The sequence below is a fragment of the Chiloscyllium plagiosum genome, unplaced genomic scaffold (genome assembly GCF_037043375.1).
Source record: "Chiloscyllium plagiosum isolate Xiang-an unplaced genomic scaffold, Cpla_swu_hap1 HiC_scaffold_7, whole genome shotgun sequence".
Classification (NCBI taxonomy): Eukaryota; Metazoa; Chordata; class Chondrichthyes; order Orectolobiformes; family Hemiscylliidae; genus Chiloscyllium; species Chiloscyllium plagiosum.
In genome coordinates, this window is record NW_028270145.1 from 20660424 (window position 1) to 20676040 (window position 15617).

The 15617-nt window shown below is 39.6% G+C and overlaps 1 protein-coding gene across 8 annotated transcripts in view; it reads left to right on the forward strand.

Annotated features, from left to right (window-relative positions):
* als2b (alsin Rho guanine nucleotide exchange factor ALS2 b) overlaps nt 1-15617 on the forward strand; it is a 150771-nt gene that overhangs the window by 82006 nt on the left and 53148 nt on the right. For all 8 annotated transcript variants that reach the window (XM_087988788.1, XM_087988787.1, XM_087988790.1 and 5 more), the window contains 2 exons: nt 10467-10638; nt 11731-11920. In XM_087988788.1, the coding sequence (XP_087844914.1) occupies nt 10467-10638; nt 11731-11920 (362 nt within the window). The remainder of the gene's footprint in view (nt 1-10466; nt 10639-11730; nt 11921-15617) is intronic.

The window sequence follows — 15617 nt, forward strand, 5'->3', positions numbered from 1 at the left end:
AAAGGATCCAAGATCATGTTATTCCAGGACTTTTCCCCAGCTCTGGTCTGAAAGAGGAAGGCATTAGATGAGGCGAAGAAGTGTTTAAGGGACTTAAATATTCAGTACTCCTTACGCTACCCAGTGACGCTACACTTTAACCATGAAGGATCCGTGTATAACTTCGGATCGCCAGAAAAGGCGAAGGAATTTTTGGACTCTCTTAGATAAATTGTAAGAGACAATGGATGTTGGTTTGCCATTCCCCCACTCCGGTTTATATCCCCCCCCCTTTTTCTTTTTTCTTACCTTACTGTTTAATATTATCTTGGAGGGTGGGGAGAGGGATTTATTTATTTGTTCACTATTTAACAATTTTCTCCCCCCCTTGGGGTTGGTATATATATATATATATATATAAGCCGGGGGGTTTATTTAATGTTGATGGGGGAAGGTGGTTACCTTATTCTATTTTACCTCTGTCTCTAGGAGCGGGGTTGTTTTCCCTTGCTATTTTGTATTATTATATTTAATTATTATTTGTTGAGGTTGTAATTTTATAGTTATATATGTTTATACATAGTATTAACATTACCAAATATATCCAGGAGAGGGGAGGGGGTGGGGGTAGGGTGCTCACTGTTAACTCTAGCTTTGTATTATATCTGAATTCTCCTCATCCAATTGAGGAGCGCCTGGGTCAAGGATGGGGCATTGGTTGGGAGAGGATACGATGGACCTTTGGAAAGGAAGTGATACCCTCTGGGAACAAGGGGGAAAATCTCCATTTAAATATGTTTTTTTTTATTATTTAGAAATAGTTTTTTATTATACTGTTGTGAGTGTATTAGAGAGCCTTTATTTTTGTGAATTTTATATGCTCTATGCTCGGGATGTTTTGGATAGGGTTTCCCCTCCCGAGGGGTCTCGGATTTGCCGGATGGTTATGGTTGATCAGTCGGTTAAGTGGTGCACCTGGAATGTCAAGGGGAGTAATTCGCCAGTCAAAAGGAAGAAAATATTATCAAACCTTAAGAAAGAAAGAGTTGATATAGCTCTCCTACAGGAGACACATCTGTTGGATAAAGAACACTTGAAGTTACGACAGGGTGGATTTGATCAGGCCTTTTTTTCTTCTTTTAGCTCAAAAAGTAGGGGAGTTGTTATTCTTGTTCAGAAGAATTTCCCTTTCAAAATCCTAAATCAGATAAAAGACAAATCTGGACGATATATTCTGATTAAAGCCCTTATAAATGGAAAGGAATATGGGATTTTAAATTTGTACTGCCCCCCAGCACACCCCTTTAAATTTGTCACGGAAGCCTTCTCAAAATTGATGACTCTTGGTGCCTGTCATACAATTATAGGGGGAGACTTTAATTGTATTATGGATCCGGAAATAGATAGGATTCCCAAGACTACTGCAGGAGTATCTCCCAGATCTAGACAATTGGTGGATCTGAATAAAGAATTAGGATTAGTAGATGTATAGAGATGTCTTCATCCACAGGGCAGAGATTTTTCTTTTTACTCCAATCCACATAAATGCCATACCAGAATTGATATGTTTTTTGCCCCCTCGATGTTTTTAAATTCCATATCATCCTGTAAAATAGGTAGTATAGCAATTTCCGACCACGCTGCTGTATATATGGAAACCATGGTGAGGAACAATGGGACATCCCCTCGGCATTGACGTATGGACCCCTTCCTAATGAAAGACAGTAAATTTGTAAAGTACTTCTCTCAAGAATTTCAAACTTTTTTTAGAAATTAATTTAGGTACGGCTAGCAACCCATCAATGATGTGGGAGTCCATCAAAGCTTACGCGCGAGGTTTGATCATCTCCTACTCAGCGACCCAGAAAAAATTAAAGGGAGAACAACAGCGTCTGCTCGAAGCACGCTTAAAAGCAGCTGAAACTGCATACGCTGATAGACCTTCTATTATTAAATTGCAAAGGATTACGGCCCTTAGGACAGCTCTATACACTACACTTACCCAAACGGCTAAGAGGGAAATATTATTTGCAAAACAAAGGTTATATGAATTTGGCGACAAACCGGGTAGATACTTAGTATTTCTTGCAAAGAAAAAAAAGGCCCCTCAAACTATCACGTCTATCAAGGAAAGTACGGGTATTTTGACTCATGATCATAAAAAGATTAATGCAATTTTTAGAAAATTTTATTCTGATTTATATAAATCGCTGGATTATGAAGACAGGACTAGGAGGATGCAATCATTTTTTAAAAATTTGACCTTTCCGGGCCTAACTCCGGAACAGGTATCGGTCTTAAATGCTCCCCTAACAGTCCAAGAAATACTTGACGCAATCAGGCAACTTCAGAGCGGTAAGGCACCTGGCCCAGATGGTTTTCAAGCTGAATTCTATAAAGAATTTACAGAAATATTGGCTGGTCCACTTATGGACATGTATAACTATGCATATAGTCAGGGCTGTCTCCCGCCTTCGCTGAAAGAGGCAAATATCTCTCTTATCCTTAAAAAAGGAAAGGATCCAGAAGATTATACATCATACAGACCAATATCCTTGCTAAATGTAGATTTTAAAATCCTTTCTAAAACGTTAGCATTGAGACTAGAAAGGGTACTGCCACATATCATAAAGGAGGATCAGACGGGGTTTATTAAGGGCCGTAGATCATCCAATAATATTAGAAGGGTTTTGAATATGATTCAAGCCTGCCATCAGGGAAAGATACCAGGAGTAGTAGTTTCATTTGACGCGGAAAAGGCATTTGATAGGGTTGAATGGTCATGTTTGTTTTACACATTGGAAAGGTTTGGCATTGGAAAGGTGTTTACCAAATGGGTCTCAACATTGTATAGTGATCCCAAAGCAGTTGTGGTTACCAATGGATTAGGTTCGGATAGCTTCAGTGTGGGTAGGGGCTGCCGTCAGGGATGTCCTCTCTCGCCATTGTTATTTACGCTAATAATTGAACCACTAGCAGAAGCTATACGGGCTGATCCTAATATAACGGCCCCGAGGATTGGTACAGGTAAACATAAAATTACCCTTTATGCAGATGATGTTCTTCTATTCCTCAGTAATCCTCTGATGTCCGTACCTCGCTTAATCCAAGTTATTAATACATTTAGCGCATTCTCAGGCTATAAAATTAATTTCTCAAAATCGGAGACTATGCCAATGGGTGGCCTTGCTATGATACCCCACTTAGTGGATGGATCCCATTTTCCCTTTCGTTGGTCCCTGGAGGGTTTCTTATATTTAGGCATTTTTATTACCCCAGTATTTGGTCAGGTTTACAAGGCTAACTTTGTGCATTTACTGGAAAGGATAAGGCAGGACCTCCAGCGATGGGGAGACCTTCCAATTTCCTGGCTGGGTAGAATAGCACTAATTAAAATGAATGTCCTGCCCCGTCTCCTATATCCTATGAGAATGCTTCCGGTGATGCTGCCAAGGCTGGCACTACGTAAATTATATGGCTGGTTGGGTTCCTTTATCTGGAATCATAGACGGCCCCTCATTAAGCTGAAGAAGCTACAGCTTCCACAGGCAAGGGGAGGATTGGACTTCCCAGATTTTAGGAAATATCAGTTAAGTTCCTTATTAAGTTACATAGCTGATTGGGTCTTGTTTGATCCACAATCAATCTGGCTGGACATCGAAGCTTCTCAAGTAAAATGTCCACTTATTAACCTTTTATTTTCAGACAAGAAGAAAATTATTACAGATCACTGTAAAAACCCTATAATACTAAATACAATTAAAGCTTGGAATATAATGCGGCAAAATGAGGGCAACTCACATTAAACATCCCCCTATGCGCCAATAGTGGGAGCATGGGGATTCCAACCGGGGTTTACTGATGCCACTTTTAAACTCTGGAGATCCAGGGGTATCTCATGACTAGGGGACCTATTTGAAGATGGGGTCCTGATGTCTTTTGAACAGCTGTGTCAGAAATTCGGATTACCTAATGGAGACCTCTATCGATACTTCCAAATTTGAGACTATATACAGAAGAAGACTACGTTATTAGATAGTCTTTATAAATCAAATAGAGAATGTAGAGTACTACGACCAATGGGGGTATCCTCCATCAGTGCTATTTATCATTTACTACATGATGAAGTATCGGGAGATATGGACAATCTGCTTAAAACATGGGATCAGGAATTGGGACTAGAATTCTCTATAGAAACATGGAATGACATTTGGAAAAACGCTAGAAGAATCACCATCTGTAACAGAACTCAGGCTATCCAGCTGAAGATACTTCATAGGTCCTATATAGCACCGGATCGATTGGCAAAATTTAAGGCAGGGGCATCCCCAAAGTGTCCCAAATGTAAAATAGAGGTGGGCACTCTTGTACATTGTCTATGGACCTGTCATAAGATCCGTAGATACTGGACTAAAGTAGCAAGTGCCCTGACAGAAATTTTAGGAAAGGAAATTAAAGTGGACCCTGTATCTCTCCTCTTGGGCTTTTCGAACTTATCCTCCCCTGGACACGTACGGGAAGAGACTATTTTCTATTCTCTTTCTGTGCAAGGAAAAATATTGTGGTAAACTGGGTGGCTGAGAGCCCCCCTGGACTTTCAAATTGGCACAGATTAATTATGGAATGTATTCCCCTTGACTTCTTTACAAATATGGTGTACCGAAAGACCGAATTATTTTTAAAATATGGCAGCCCTTCTTGAATTATATGAATACAGATATTTCGGCTATCCTAACAAGGGCTTTTATTGAATTGAGATTACGAACCTGGCTGGTCCGGGGCCCCTTGGGAGAGGAATCCCGCACGAATACAGATTTTGTTACATTTGATGTATCTCACTACCCAATTTCTATGTTATCTGCTGTTTTTTTTTTCTCTTTCTTTTATTTGAATAATGTAAGAGACTTAAATATACACTCTGGTTAGTTGTAGGTTAGATTAGTAGTTAGTTGAGTTTTGTTTTTTTTCCTCGGTATTTTTCTTTTGTTATATTTTGGTTATTATATATTTAAGATTTAATTGTATATCAATGTTTGTACTTGAGAGTTTTGTTTATTTTTGTAAACTTGTTAAAATGTTAAATTTCTAATAAAAATATTTATTAAAAAAAATGCAAACAAATGCTCAGTAGATAATGTTGATAACCTGCAGGTACAGTTAGCTCCTGGGATTGCAATATAGTGGCAGTATTGCAACAAAGAGCTGGTCCACACAAGGGGATAGTTGGAAGCACCTTAGCTTTTGGAGCGACGCTCCTTCATCAGGTGATTCATCAGATGAAGAAGCGTCGCTCCGAAAGCTAATGTGTTTCCAATTAAACCTGTTGGACTATAACCTGGTGTTGTGTGATTTTTAACTTTGTACACCCCAGTCCAACACCGGCATCTCCGAATCACAGAAGGGGAGAAATTGACACTTCATATTCTGGGCTATAGTGTGTTCAAGAAAGATTCACAAAGGAATAATAGGTGTTCATGTTGATAACAGATCTCATTACAGCTTTGAAGAGGGAATGATCTATTTGAGAAATTCAAAGATTCTATCTGGTTAGAAATAAACAACAGTAGAGAATCTCAAACTGCAAGGTAAATGTTATAGGCCTCCAAATAGCTGAAAGGGACTGTTGAACACATTTCCAGGAAAATTATAGAAAAGTGCAAGGAATTTAGAGTTGTGATCATGGGGTATTCAATAGACTTGAAAACAACAATTAAAAGGAAAAAAAAGGGAGGAATTTCCTTTATCAATGCACTTTCAATCCAGTGAAGAAAAGAAGTAATGTGTAATTTAGTTTGAAGAACAAATTGTGATGTATCTCTGGTGTAGCATTTGTGGAACAGTGATCACCATCAAGTTTAGAGAAGTTATGAAAATAACGTGGATCAAAGATTGAGGCACTTGAGTGAATAAAGCATTAGTTTCAATTTGGAAAAGGATTTGTTCAAGATGAATTGGAATAAGAGATAGAGGTCAGTAGGTAAACGAGCATGGATTACCTTCAAAGAAGCAAGAGTTTAGATACGGACTAGATACATTCCCACATGGAGGAAAAGGCAAGGCACCTGAGCTTCTTGAATAACTAATGAAACAAATTGGAGGCTTTTGATAATTATCAGTTCTCTGCTAAGTTATAAACCCAAGTTGGATTTAAAAAGCATAGGAGAAAAACAAAAGAGGAAATAAAGGTAAAGTAAATGTATGGGAACATTTTAGCAAGTGACAAAGGAGAACCAAACTGTCTAAATCATCTGCATAATCAAAATAATTAGGGAGCAAAAGGGAGTTTTCTTTTGGAGGTGGAAATTAAAATTCAAATACTAAGTAATTTATATCTATCTTCACTAAGGAATGGATGCTGTCGTAAATATAGGAAGAAAGAATATTATCAAGGAAAAAATTGAAAATACTTAATGTTATAACTTCTGTGGAACCAACTAGAACTAGCTAATGGTTGGAGTGGAGTGTTGCCACCAACCCAACGAGATTGAATCTGAGAAACTATTTGGTTAAGAGGGACAGAGATAACCATTTGTGAATCTTAATAAGAAGCCCTTGATTTTAATAAGATATAGTTTATTGCATGATTGCAATCAGTACAAGTTACATATCCTTAATATGTTGTTAAATTAGCCAATCAAGAAACAATGATGGCTCATCTACCTCCATAAAAATTCAAGCTCAACTCCCCTTTTCCTCCAAACATTGATGACATCAGATTGGGTGGAGCCTAATACAGACTCCAACATTAACCCTTTCAAAACCCTGACCTTATACAATATTATCTTACAAGATTGGAAGCTGTCAAGGAAGCAAAGTCATATGGTCTTAGTGGGGTAATACAAACTTTCCAAGAGAAGAAATTATGACTTTGACCATGACCTGCCAATCTTTCTTGGGGAAGTTGTTTAAGAACTAGCAAGTATGGCAGACTTCTTTAAGAAGACTGGCTAATCAATCTGATGGCAGCTATGAGCAGTGTGAATAATCTGGGACAAAATTGATTTTGCCATTTGGAAGGTTCCAAATCAATGAATGAAAGTTCCAGATTTTGATAAACATTTGGGGGCAAGAAAACTAATCACAGGCATGGAGCAAGGGGTGATTTGGGGAGTTTGGAGGAGGGGAAATAAACAGCATAGACATTAGCTGTATGATTCAATGAAGTATGTCAGGGGGAAAAAATGGATATCAAAGAGATAAATAGTCTTTGTATGCTGCACTTTATGCATTAAAAGGTGAGTCACCATATTCTCAAGGATCAGTTAGCTGTGGATTTCTGGTCTTTGTATATCACTACTACTTCCTGGAGCCATATGTCTATCACTACTACTTCCTGGAGCCGTTTGTTCTATCTTTAACTACTTAAATACCACTTATACCATAATTATGTGACTTGCTTCTTCATCCTGGCTTTCAGTAAAAAGGTCATTGTCTTTGCAGTCAGTTTTGAAAAGTTGTAAACTGTTAGTTTGATGTTTTTATGGAAGACATGTTTAAAAAAAAACCTCAGCAGGATTACTCTTGAGCTTTTAACTGAATACTCTCTCTGAAGATTGACACTCCATTCTAAGTATTAAGGGTGGTGATACATACAGCTGTCCAAGCTAAGTAGACACTATTTATTGTGCACTAGTAGACCAGGCCACAGCTGCAACCTGTAGAGATGAGGTGGAATTCCTTCAGTGTATAGATTGTATTAATCTTGTTCCAAGTAATTATCATCTGAGAACACACTAGTTTTATGAGTTAAATGGAGACTAGGCATGTAACTCAATTGATCACTATTCTTGAGTGAGTTTTAAGCTGATCAGTTGCTGTTATGTTGTGAGAAACTCATGTTGGATGTATTGCAGTGTACCATTGCCCCCCCCCCCCCCCAAAATGTTTCACTTGAGCTAGAACTTTTACCCAGTTTCTACTGCTGTTGTATCTCCCTTTTGAGGTTATTTGTCTGTTGCTCATTAGGTCACATTTTGTTCTATGACATATTGAGTGAATAAGAGTGTTCCTTGAAAGCATTTTGGAGATGTGAGTATAATGATGTATTCCATCTTTTAGGCAAAATTGACCTGAACCTGAAAAGATTGAAAACCAGCAAATAGGAAACCGCACTGTTACCTACTGATCTTTTTTATTTAATATAGGCATGTCCAACCTGTCGGTTTTGCTATGCTTTGAACAGAGAGGGAAAATTTTTTTCAACAGAAAAAAATAAATATTTATTTTAACTTGTGAACATATTTTAAACACTTGTCTGTAATTTTGGCCATTACATGAGCTTCAAAACCATCTTTGCTTCAATAATGAATTGAGAATTGCAGCACAGCAATGACTTGAATTTATGTAGCTGCCTTTTAATGTCATGAATTGTCATAAGTCACTTCACATGAGTACCAGAAAACAAGTTGTGATAACCTAGTCATCTTAAATGATATTAAGGCAGATGGCCACAAGGTTGATCAAAGAGGCAGGTTTTTTTTAAGTGTTTTAAAGGGAGGAATGCAAGGAAGGGAATTCTAAAGATTTGAGTCCAGGCAGCTAAAAGCAGTGGTAATGTAATTAAAATCAGAGTTGCATGTGATGCCAGAATTGGTGGATTGTGGCTATTTTGGAGGGTTGTGGGACTTGTGGAGATTGGAGATAGGAAAAAGTGAGGACACTGGAGGTATTTGCAAAGAAGAACAAGAATTTTAAAGTTGAGGTACTGCTTGAACAGGAGTCGATGCATATCAGCAAGTACATTGTTAATGAGTGAACAGACTTTTGTGTGAGTAAAGACTTTGGCAGCAGAGCTTTTAATGATGCCATTTTAATGGAGCATGGAATGTGGGATACCAGCAAGGATTATGTTGGAATAGTAAAGTCAAGAGGTCATGAGGTGAGTGAGGACTTTAGCAGTAGGTGAGCTGAGACAGGGTGCAGTCAGGCAATGCATGGGAATAGGTGATCTTGGAAATGGTGTTGATGTGTGATTTGCAGTACACCCCTAAGTGGGTCACTGATGATGCCAAAGTTGCAAACAGTCTCATTCAGTCAGGGTGAGGGATAGAGTCAGTAACTAGGTAAAAGAGTTTGAACTAGGGATTGAAGGCAATGGTTTGAAGGCATGAGGGAATATACCTGAGGGAAGAGAACTGCTAACATGATGGGCTTGGAGGAGAGCAAATGGTTACAAGTTTTTTGAGAATATGAGCAAGGAGAAGGAAGAAATTAAGGTTGCCAGCTCTGCTCGAACTGAAATTTCACTTTGGGTTCAGGAGATCTGAGTGCTGAATGATCAAAGGACACATCATCCTGATGAAATGTGTGCTTTCTCTAGCAAATGTAAACGTTGTCTGAGCATTTGAAAGAACAGCTGGTATATCTCCCCCCATGTCTTGGACAGCACTTATTCCAGCTTTTTTTTTGAAAAAGATTTATTTTGTTCTTTGTGCAGCTTTGTCTGTAAATTGGCTGCTATGTTTGTCCACTTGAGTTTGTGGGCTTTTTGTTATGGCAGACAATATGAAGCCTCATAAGCATTGATTCAGTAAGTGGGGTGACTAAACGTTCTGGATTTTTAAAAATTTATTCTCAGGACGTGGGTGTTGCCTGCCATTTATTTCTCATGTTTAATTCCCCTCATGAGGATGGTGGTGAGCTGCTTTCCTGAATGCCTGCAGTTCATATCGTCCAGGCACATCAACTGTGCTGTGAAGAAGGAGTTTCAGGATTTTGACCAAGAAATACTGATAGGACTGTATCGCTGTCCCAAGTCAGAATGGCATGTGACTTGGAGAGGGACTTGCAGGTGTTCTTGTGGATTTGTTACCCTTGTTCTATTTGGTGGTAATGATTGTGGGTTGGAATGTCATGTCAAAGGAGGTTTGATGAGTTGATACAGTGCATCTTGTAGAATACTGTTAACACTGTACATCAGTGGTGAAGGGAGTGAATGTTGGAGGTCATAGTTCAGATGCCAGTCAAGTGGGCTGCTTTGTCCTGGATGGTGTCACGCTTCCTGTGTTGTTGGACCTACACTTATCCAGGCAAGTGGGGAGCATTCCAACACACTACTGACTTGTACCTTGTAGATGATGGACAGGAGAGAGGGTTACTCAGTGCAGGATTCCTAGTCTCTGACCTGGAGCAATAGTGTTTAATTTGGCAAAATCAAAATGCTGCGGATGATGGAATTGTGAATCAAACAGAAAATGCTGGAGATAGTCATCAGATCTGGAAGCATCTGTGGTATAAGAAGCAGAGTGTGGATGTATTAAGTTTCACGTTGAGTATTTGAATGTTTCTGGTGTATTGTTTTTATAACTTTTTTTGTTTCTGAAGGAATGAATTCTTGGGGGTGTTCAGTTGAATCCTTTTACCAGCTTTCTAGAACTGAAAGTCATACTTCTCCTGTGTTCGCAGTGTCTGGTGTGGATAGAAGGAACGTGGACTTGTTGACCAGTTCTTGTCATCTTTCTTTAATGTTACTCTGTGTTTGGTTTCAGATTGGATACATAAACAGCCTGGTTGCAGGGGGACAGATGTGCCTGGAGCTCTCAGACAGGAACGTAATGGGCTACATTGCTAGCTTACATGAACTGGCATCATCAGAGAGGCGATTCCATTGCAAGCTGAGTGACGTGAAAAATCAGATACTCAAACCCCTGCTGGGTTTAGGTATGGAAAATTATCTTTCTGACCCCCGCTTACTGCTCCTCTCCAGAATATCTCACAATGTTTTCAGCATGCTGAGAATGAATGACAAAACAAGAATAAAATTGAATCAGAAAGTAGAATGTTTGCACAACTTCCCCTCATTAGTACAATTACAGGTTGTCTTGCCAAAGTTGGACAGTTCTGAATAACTATTCTGAGCGAAATAACCCTATGCAGATTTGGAGGAACAGACAGCTGCCCCCACTACTGCACCTAAGTGTTATGTAGACAGACCTGTCCCCACTAGTTTAAGAAAAATTGAAAAAACTGGGGATGCTTTAAATCAGAAATGAAAACGGAGATTACTGGAAACGCTGAGCAGATCTGGCACTGTCTGTAGAGAGTATCAGAATTAGTGTTTTTGGTCAAATGACCCTTCCTCAGAACTCCTGCTGTACCCCAGTGTTATAGATTGAAGTACAGTACTGTTGAGGACAGGTTTGTCAATGTTCTGCAGCAAAATACTGAGGTGTTCTTAAGCCCTGAGGTGAGCATTAACCAAGGGTATGAATTGACATTGTGATGGAGGCTGCACACAACAGCAGAAACTTCGAAGCAAGTCTTGAATATAGAGAAACTGTTGCGGTGCTGAAAGAAAGTCCAAAGCAGTGGAGTGGGCTTGGGGTTAGCCTTTGAACTATTAGCTGCCTTCCGGAGCTATAAAATAATCTGGCTTTTTAAGGATTGGAGTGCCATCTAATGGCCAAGTTGGAACATGCAGCTATGACAAGAATGGTGAAGCAGGCGAAAGAGAGGACTGCAGATGCTGGAGATTAGAGTCAAGATTAGAGTGGTGCTGGAAATGCACAGTAGGTCAGTAGGCATTCGAGGAGCAGGAAAATCGACGTTTTGGTTCCTGATAAAGGGCTCCTGCCCAAAATGTTGATTTTCCTGCTCCTCGGATACTGCCTGACCTGCTGTGCATTTCCAGCACCGCTATAATCTTGACCTGAATGGTAAAGCATCAAGAGAACAATCTAATGTTCAAAATAGGTAGAATGTTTGAAAGATTGTACAGGTTACTTATAAATTTTGCTGTATGTTGTTTTATAGATAACCTATCTTCCACTTTGGGTTCGACTTTGAGCCAGTTACTACAGGACACAGCCAGCAAATATAGCAAACTGTGCTACCTGATTGGACAGCACACAGTCACCTTAAATAAGTTCCTTCACACCTCAAAGGATGTCAAAACACTCGCCATGTTGGAGCACACAAACATCTTCCTGGACACGTTCAAAGAGCAAGTACACAACCCTGCTACTGTTTCTGAGGTGGTGCGAGTGTTCACAATGAGCCAATGCGAGTAGAGCTGTTTAATATTGCATACAGGGAAAGGATAATGAATTTCTAGCAGTGAGAATACAAAGGTTTAATTCTCCAACTAGGAGATGCTGCAGGCATCCATCAATTGAAGGTGATCCAAAAACTGTGCCTCTGTCCTAACTCTCAATAATTTCCGTTCGTCCCGTCCATCATCCCTATGCTCACGACATATATTGCTTTCTGACCAATTCTGGTCTCTTGAATGATTTCGTAATCACCGCATCATGGGTGACAGTGCCTTCAGCTGCTCACACCTGAAGTTTTGAATATTTCTGCTCTAAACAACTTTTCTTCTGAATATCCCTGCTCTAAATAACTTTTCTTCTGTTAAGATGCTCCTTTATATTCTATTTCTTTGACAGAACTGTTGGCTATCAGCCTCAGTGTTAACTCTGTTTTTCTCTCCATAGATGCTGCCAAATCTGTTGAGTTTCTCCAGCATTCTGTTTGTTTCAGACTTCCAGCAACTGCAGTATTTTGCCTTAACCCACAATTTGCTGCTTGTCCCACTTCTGAAATCAATACCAACGTATTGGGTCATCATCCGGCACCGTTATTTTTAAATCAATTCATGGAATGTGGATGTCACTGACTGGGCCATGGTTTATTGCCCGTAGGTGCCTTTGAGAAGTTGGTGGTGAGCTGCCTTACTTGAACTGCTGCAGCCCGTTTGATGTAGGTACATCCACAATGCTGTTAGGGAGGGAGTTCCTTGTGAATATCATGTCAGTGAGGGTCATTGGGAAGGCAGGAAGGACTGGGTTGAGCTCAATATGAAGTTGGTGCCATTTTCCCCTTTCTTGGATTCAATGGTTCTGGGCTAGTTGCTGTGCCCCAACTATTGTCTTGGCTGAGGTAAGGCTAGTTATCTCAGCATTGACCTGTGCTTCAATTTCCTAGTGTTTGTGTGTGTCACTCAGTCCTTCAAGAAATGTCATGTTTCACACCATAAATTAGCAATGCTTTCACTAACTGTATGATTATACATTAGTTAAAAATGCTATGCAGCACGTTCTGGAGATAATTCAACCTTTCTAGCCACTGTGTTCTAGTTTGTTTTCCATAATGTGACATATGTTTGAGAAAGCTTGCTGGTACTTGAGCCTCACTACTCCTGGGGTTGTCACAAAAGTTATATTTAATTATAAGTACTCAAAGTTCTCCAGTTTACCTGTCTGGTGGACTTAGGTTACCAGAAAACACTGGCCACGTTCCTGTATTTGACAAGAAACTATAAATGAATCAGTTCAAAAGACAGACAATAAAATAAATGACCAGCATTGCTCATTAGTTGAAGTTCTAATAACTTCCTTTTTAAAATTCTAAAAAGACACAGACAAACAAACCTGAGTGTTATGGATGCAGAGGGAAATAAACTGACTATCTTCCAGCCTGAGATGCTTTTACCTACAGACCTCTTTCTCTTTCAGATGCCCCACCCTTTTACCCGAACATTCACACCCCTAAGTTGTTCGGTTATCTAGGAGCTAATCACGTAGTTATTGGCAGGCAGGAGCCCTTTGTCATCATTGGTCTGTGGACTAGTGACCAGGTAATCCGTTACTTGGGTTGCTGGCCAAATCTCCATGCATATCATGCCTCCTGTGGCCAGCTAATCTGTAACTAAGCTTCCCCCAACAGCTACGTAAACAGTGCTTGCAGCAAGTGTCATGTAACATTTATAAAGTGTAGCAATCACTTAACAATCCTTGGCTTTTAAGCCAGTCCTTTTCCCATATCCATCCACAATCAATGGAAAATGTTAGAAATACAACAGGTTTTAACAAATGGTGGGATAAAGTTAAAGGAAAGGTCTGTGATAGGTGGGGTGTTCAGAGAGATTGAATGTTCCTGGAAGATTAATGCTGGTCAATGAGATAGATGATGGGGCAAGAAATAGAACAAAAGAATCAAATGTGCTGCTGTGCAAATGAAAATAAGAAACATTGAAACATTCAAAGAGAAGGAAGCAGAATAGGAGACAGAACTTTGGCCTGAAATTGTCGAATTAAATGTTGTGGCCATAGCAGCAAGGTGCGTAATCAAAGTGTTCCTTAAGCTTCTACTGCAGCAGGCTCAGTACAGAGATGTCAGTGAGAGATTCCATCTTTTGGTACTTCTGCTGAGCACGTCAGGCTTTATGTTCACTGTTTTATATACAGTTTTCACTGCATTCACCCTTGACCCAGGTCTCCTTGGAAATGACTCCCTCATCAATACTGTAAAAGCAAAGTACAGATACGCAAGATACAAAATAAAAACAAAATGAAATATTGCAGATCTGGCAGTACTTGTAGAGAGTAAAACAGAATTAACATGTCAAGTCCAGCTTGTCTCAGTGTTTCTCCAGCACTTTCAGCTCCCCATTCCTAATTCATTTCAGTTCTCAAGATCCGAGAATATGATGTCACCTCCCAGCCCAGTGACCAGAACTCTGTTTGATCTCACATCTAAACAAATTTCTTCCCTGCTCCAAAACTGAAAATGGCCCATCTCAATATAACAAATTACAACTTTGTAGGATTATCATAAAGTATCCTCTAAACTCTTTTCAACTTTATGCAGCATTTGTAAACAGTCTCTCACACATCCTTCCACTCCCCTCTTCTATTATCCAGCACATTCGGACTGACTTGACTTGGTTTTACTCTTGTCCATTGGGTTCTTTCCAGACAAATCTCCTGCCGTAGCCTAAGTTAACGCTCCTAGGCTGTCACCCCAGTGTCACCATGGGATCAATCCTTGGCCTCCTTCGGTTTCTCATCCGTGCTGTTGAATTCAATGACATCATCCAAAATACAACATTGGGTTCCACATCTTCAATGTGGGTTTTCTCCTTTTAGTTTGAAATTTGTTTTGTATATGTAGTTTCACTAGATTAGTCTTCAAATTTTCTTTTAATATTTCTTCAAGTTGCATTCAGGTACCTGATAAATAGCCATAACCTCACTTGGACATCACCTTTTGTTTCTTGACTACATCCACTACTATTCTTGTTGGTTGTTCCTCCATGAATGCTTTTGTTATTTAACCTCCCCTATCAAAAGCTTCCCTTTCAATCTCTGTTCAGGTTTGTTCTAACTTGAAGTGTTAACTCTATTTCTCTCTGCCTGAAATGTTTCTAGCATTTCTCTTTGCTTTTATTTCAGATTTCCAGCATCTACAGTATTTTACTTTTGTATCAGATTCCACCCACTTGCTGGTGATACCCTGACTCTATCTCACCGCCACATACGCATTATCTAGTTTATCATATTGTTTATCGTACTGGTTATCTGACCACACCATTAGATATGCAGAAATTGTATTCTCTGGCATTGACTCCTGCCCTTTACCTGACCACTGCCTGAGGCTGATCCAGACGGTTCTCAATCTCTGTGTCCTACCTAACCCCAGGCTCAGCCTCTGATCCAACATTGTTTTCACCATCAAGCCTGTCCACTTCCAGCTCTAACTTTTCCTGTCATGTGCCCTGTATCTTCCCATCTGTTGCTGAAACCCATAGCTATGCTTCTGTCTGCTTGTGGCCAATCACCTTTTAACAGTTCTTGTGTGGAATAGCAATCTGAACACGACTATTCCACTTAGATTAGTGAGAAGTAGTTTCTTGTGTG